The 5,335-nt window shown below is 68.0% G+C and overlaps 1 protein-coding gene across 1 annotated transcript; it reads left to right on the forward strand.

Moving 5' to 3' along the window:
• The first annotated feature begins 655 nt into the window (after positions 1-655).
• MLNR (motilin receptor) lies at positions 656-4,653 on the forward strand. The gene is made up of 2 exons (XM_072783160.1): positions 656-1,469; positions 2,420-4,653. Exons 1-2 carry the CDS (start codon positions 656-658, stop codon positions 2,809-2,811), a joined length of 1,206 nt encoding a protein of 401 aa, XP_072639261.1. The 3' UTR covers positions 2,812-4,653.
• Positions 4,654-5,335: the final 682 nt, after the last annotated feature.

The following is a 5,335-nucleotide window of genomic DNA, read 5'->3' on the forward strand; positions in this document are numbered from 1 at the left end:
GGGGCTCCGGGGTGGCCGGCGGGGTCCGCCCTGGGACTCGCCAACCTGCAGAAGCGGAGCCCTGGGCCGGCGACGCGGGGGCGGCCCGAGATCGCTCCGTCGGGGCAGGGTCAGATCCAGGCCCGGGAGGGACTCGGGGTTGTGGGGGACCCGTGCTGCGGGCGCGCGGGCAGCCTGTCCGGGGCGCCGGGGCGCAGCCGCCAGCCGGAGTCCGCGGCCAGGTCCCCGACGCGGTCCCCCGGTGTCCTCGGGGCTAAGGCGCCCGCGCCCCGCCGGGGTCCCTGGCCCGCCCCGCCGGGGTTCGGCAGCCGCTTCCCTGGACCGGGCAGGACTCGAGCGCCGCGGCCGCCCCCTCGTTCCCGGTGGTTTCCCTCCTCCGCGCCGAGGAGAGGGCGGGGGGCGGCGGGGGAGGGGGAGGGGAGGCGGGGGGCGGGCCCGGGGGCGGGCCCGGGGGCGGAGACTGCGCGGCCGGCCGGGGAGGGCTGCGGGCCGACCCCGGCGGCTCAGAGCCCGGGCGCTGCGGACGGGAGGCGGCGAGCCGCGTGGTGCGGGCCCCGCGGAGGCGCGCGTGCGGCCGGCGGTGCGCTGGGCCCCGGGGCGGCGGCGGCGGCGGCGGCTGCGGGGGCGGCTGCGGGGGCGCCCGGCCTGCGCGTCCATGGGCGGCCCCGGGAACAGCAGCGACGGCGCGGAGGGCGCGCAGCTGCCGTGCGACGAGCGCCTGTGCTCGCCCTTCCCCCTGGGGGCGCTGGTGCCGGTGACGGCCGTGTGCCTGGGCCTGTTCGCCGTCGGCGTGAGCGGCAACCTGGTGACGGTGCTGCTGATCGGCCGCTACCGCGACATGCGCACCACCACCAACCTGTACCTGGGCAGCATGGCCGTGTCCGACCTGCTCATCCTGCTGGGGCTGCCCCTCGACCTGTACCGCCTGTGGCGCTCGCGGCCCTGGGTGTTCGGGCAGCTGCTGTGCCGCCTGTCGCTGTACCTGGGCGAGGGCTGCACCTACGCCACGCTGCTGCACGTGACGGCGCTGAGCGTCGAGCGCTACCTGGCCGTGTGCCGCCCGCTCCGCGCCCGCGCGCTGCTGTCCCGGCGCCGCGCCCGCGCGCTCATCGCGGCGCTCTGGGCCGTGGCGCTGCTGTCGGCCGCGCCCTTCTTCTTCCTGGTGGGCGTCGAGCAGGACGCGGGCGGCCCCGGCCTCAACGGCAGCGCGCGGCTGGCGCGGGCGCCCTCCCCGCCGCCGGGGCCCGAGGCGGCGCTCTTCAGCCGGGAGTGCCGGCCCAGCCCGTCGCAGCTGGGCGCGCTGCGCGTCATGCTCTGGGTCACCACCGCCTACTTCTTCCTGCCCTTCCTGTGCCTCTGCGTCCTGTACGGGCGCATCGGCCGCGAGCTGCGGAGGCGCCGGGGGCCGCTGCGGGGCCGGGCCGCCTCGGGGCGCGAGCGGGGCCACCGCCAGGCCGTCCGCGTGCTGCGTAAGTGGCGCCGCCTGCGGCCCCGGGCGGCCCCGGGCGCGGGGGGTGGGGGGCGGGTCCGCGGGGCGGGAGGGTACGCTGCCCCTGGCGAGGCGGCCTGCGGCACGCTAACCTGGTGGTGCTTTATTATTATTTTTTTTTAACAAACCACTTTTTAAAAAAAAAGATAAGAGGCACACACAGAGAGAGGCAGAGAGAGAAGCAGGCTCCGTGCAGAGAGCCCCACGCGGGACTCGAACCCGGGACCCCGGGGTCACGCCCTAGGCAGGGCCAGGCAGGCGGGCGCAGGCGGGCACAGGCCTGCAATGGCAGAGGGCATGGGCAGCCCCAGGAGACGGGCAGGGGCAACAGGATCCCTCCAGTGGGGCCTCCCCCCCGCCTTGTCCTTTCATCCCTCTTCGCGTCCCCTGCAGGCAAAGGAAGCCTCACGCCCCCCCCCTCCCAGATGCCAGGCAGGAAAAGTGGGTTGGATTTTTACATTTTTGTATTGTGGGCTTACTTTGCCTTACATTAAAAATTTACCCTAGAGGCAGCTGGGTGGCTAAAAAAAAAAAAAAACCTAACCTGGTTTAGACTTAGTGTTAAGCTATTCTGCAGGCTGAAGTCAACCAGGCCCATATTTAAAAGAAAAAAAAATTTTTTGCACAGACCTGTCGCGGGACTGTTTGCAACGGAAGGCAGAGAGCCTGCCTCCGAGTAGGTCTGCGGGAGGAAGCCGGCGGGGGCGGCTGGTAGCAGGTGGGTCCCTCCTGGCCCCCTGCAGCCCTAACACGCGTGCGGCTCTAAGCCCGAGTCGCGCAGTCTGCGGCCTGGTGCTTCTCCTGGGGTGCGGTTTGGCCGCGTCCAAGTTCTGTGGAAGGCGCTTGCTGTCCCGTATTGTTTCCGATGGTCTCGGGGGCCCAGGGCTGGCGGCCGCTGGAGCTGACGCTGGCGCCCGCCTTGTTTTGCAGTGGCCGTGGTGCTGGCGTTCCTGGTGTGCTGGCTGCCCTTCCACGTGGGCAGGATCATCTACATAAATACCGAAGACTCGCGCATGATGCACTTCTCTCAGTACTTTAACATCGTGGCGCTGCAGCTCTTCTATCTGAGCGCGTCCATCAACCCCATCCTCTACAACCTCATCTCCAAGAAGTACCGGGCGGCCGCCCGGAAACTGCTGCTGCCCCGGCGGCCCACGCGGAGACGTGTCTGCAGGAGCGGGGCCGTGGAGGGGGGCCCGGGGAGGGCCGCTGCCGGCTTGGCGGAGACCGGCCCCCACGGGCACACGGCGGCGTCCCCCAGCGCAGCCAGGCAAGTGGCTTCCCGCCACGACCCTGGGACTTCAGGGAAAACAGGTGTGTAGGGAAACAGGCACGGACAGTGGGGAAACTGAGGCCGCCAGGAAGCATTGGGAAGAGAGGTCGGCATTCAGCAGCTTCAGCAGCAGCCTGGGCAGCATGATTTTTTTTTTTTTTTTTTTTGAGCCAAGCTACACCCCTGCACCTCCCCGTGCCCCTCCAGGACGCTGACTGCAGCCCTGGGAACCCCACGGCACAAAGTGTGCTCGGGGGAGCGGTCCTCAGTGCTCGCCCCCTGCACGTGGGAGCTGTGGCGACTGCCCGTGTCCCGGCTCGAGAGTCAGCGGAGAGAGGCCGCCGGAAACCGTCGCCTCCGAGCCAAGGCTATTCGCAGGGTCCTGCTCTGGAGGAGGCTGTGCGAGGGGCGGGAGGACTCCTTGAAGGCCTGTGGAAGGTAGCAAACAGCTTAGGGGCGAGTGACAGGACTCCTGGGGAAAGGCCAGTGCTCGGGGTGCAGGGGGGCTCACAGCGAGTGGGAGAGTTGGGGGCCAGTCCCGCCTCCCGGACCTGCAGTGCGAGCAGTGGCCAGAAGCGCCCCCGGCTGCCCCCCACAGCTGCCCAGCGCCAGGCCCCCCGCAGCACCAGGCGTGGCCTCCCCGCGAAGGGACAACCGATGACATTTTATTTATTTTAATTTTTTAAGACTTTTATTTATTCATGAGAGACACAGAGAGCGAGAGAGGCAGAGACCCAGGCAGAGGGAGAAGCAGGCTCCATGCAGGGAGCCCCATGCAGGACTTGATCCCGGGACCCCGGGGTCACACCCCGAGCCGAAAGCAGATGCTAAAGCGCTGAGCCACCCAGGGATCCCCAGCCGATGACATTTTAAAAGATCGTCACTGCACCTTAGCGGCCTCAGCGTGGTGGGCCACGTGCTGTCCTCATTCCTGTCTTAGGGGTGACAGACCCGAGTGTCCGATGTCGAAGGGGGGAGCGGGCGAGTGTGAGGTCCGGTGTCTAGGCTTCTCGGCCGCTGCGGGGACGCTGTTGTCGCCGCAGACGGGAGTCCACGGATGCAGGGGGCCGGGTGACAGCGTGGCGGGCCTTCTGGCCAACGACCTGGTGACCGTTTTGTGTTTCACGGTTTAGAACCCAGCCCTGTTTGCAAGGGCTGCCACTCCCCCAGCTCCAGGGGCCTCCCCGGTCCCCGCACTGTCCCCTTAACATGCTGGCGACGTCCTGTCACTTTCACACGGGGAACCAGACACAGCGACGCAGCCAAGTCCCTGTGAAGGGTCCCAACAGCGTGGCCCTGCCCTTGCTGGGAAGCCACCGGGACCCATCCCCGAGCAGTATGTGGCGGGGCTACTTGGTGAATACTGGCAAAAAGGACTCCGGTCAAATACGGTCACGACAGCGTCGACACCCGGGGCCCGTTGTCTCACGCAGCAGCTCCTTCCCCACAGAGCCTCCCTGGTCCGGGGAGGGGAAGCCTGTGCGCAGAGGTCCACGGGGGACCGGGGGACTGCGGGGACAGGCCAGCCCTGGTGGCACTGGGCAGCCTTGGCGCTCGCAGACTGGCTGTCGGGCCACCGATGCTGCCCCGCAGAAGGTCACGGGCCAAAGCCGACCGCTGTCCCAGGCGGCCGTAGATCCAGAGGCAGGGCCCCGTCTCTTGAGCTTTTTCAGTCTGATTCCAGAGAAGAGGGGTTGGCGTCAGGCTCTCCTGTGGCCCGAGCGTGTCCCCAAGTCCCTGATGCCGAGTGTCTGGAGCCCCCCTCCTGCAGCCTGTGAACGCCGGGTGCAGTGTGGAGGGAGCAGGAGGTCCGCGGACTGTGCCCCCCCCCCCCCCCCGGGCCGGCTGGTGGCTTTCCTGGTTCACAAAATAAAAATGTGTCCTCACCGCAGGTCGTGGTCCACAGTATTTGAAACATCGTTGCCAGGTCCAAGTTGTTCTCTCCCCAGCTGTACGGTCCTGGGCTGCTCGGAGATCCACCCCCCCCCCCCCGCACCCCAGGGCCCAGGGGCTGTGCCCCTCGCAGGGGCAGGGGCCTCTCCGACTGCCTCTCCTGTCTGCAGGCCGGACACGGCCAGTGGATGCTGAGTGTGTGACACGCCAGACAGCGCCAGGTGGGACCCGCTGGGGGATTAGGCCCGGTCCTGGCATCCACATCAGCCCCCTCTCTAATGGCATTTTCTCGTTTGAAGTGTGTAACTGTCATTCAGACGAACCCACAGGAGACGAGCCTGCGGGATAACATGTCGGGGTCACTCTTGCAGACGCTCCTCCCTTTTCTGTGTGAGGCATTTCCACTCCAGGAAACGGGAAACGTCCCAAGGAGCTGCTGCACAGCCCCCCCCCCCCCCCCCGCGGAACCTGGAGTCCCCGTGCAAGTCCTCGGGCGGGGGGGGGGGGGGAGCCGGGGCGGGACTCGATCCCGGGACCCCGGAGTCACGGCCTGGGCCGAAGGCAGCCCCCCAACCGTTGAGCCCTCAGGCGTCCCTAAGTCAAGGTTTAAAGACTCCTTGGTCATGGGTGTGAGGCACTTCGTTCCTGGGAGCCAACCTCCTGAAGGGTCTACGTTCTTA

The sequence above is a fragment of the Canis lupus genome, chromosome 17 (genome assembly GCF_048164855.1).
Source record: "Canis lupus baileyi chromosome 17, mCanLup2.hap1, whole genome shotgun sequence".
NCBI classification, from domain to species: Eukaryota; Metazoa; Chordata; class Mammalia; order Carnivora; family Canidae; genus Canis; species Canis lupus.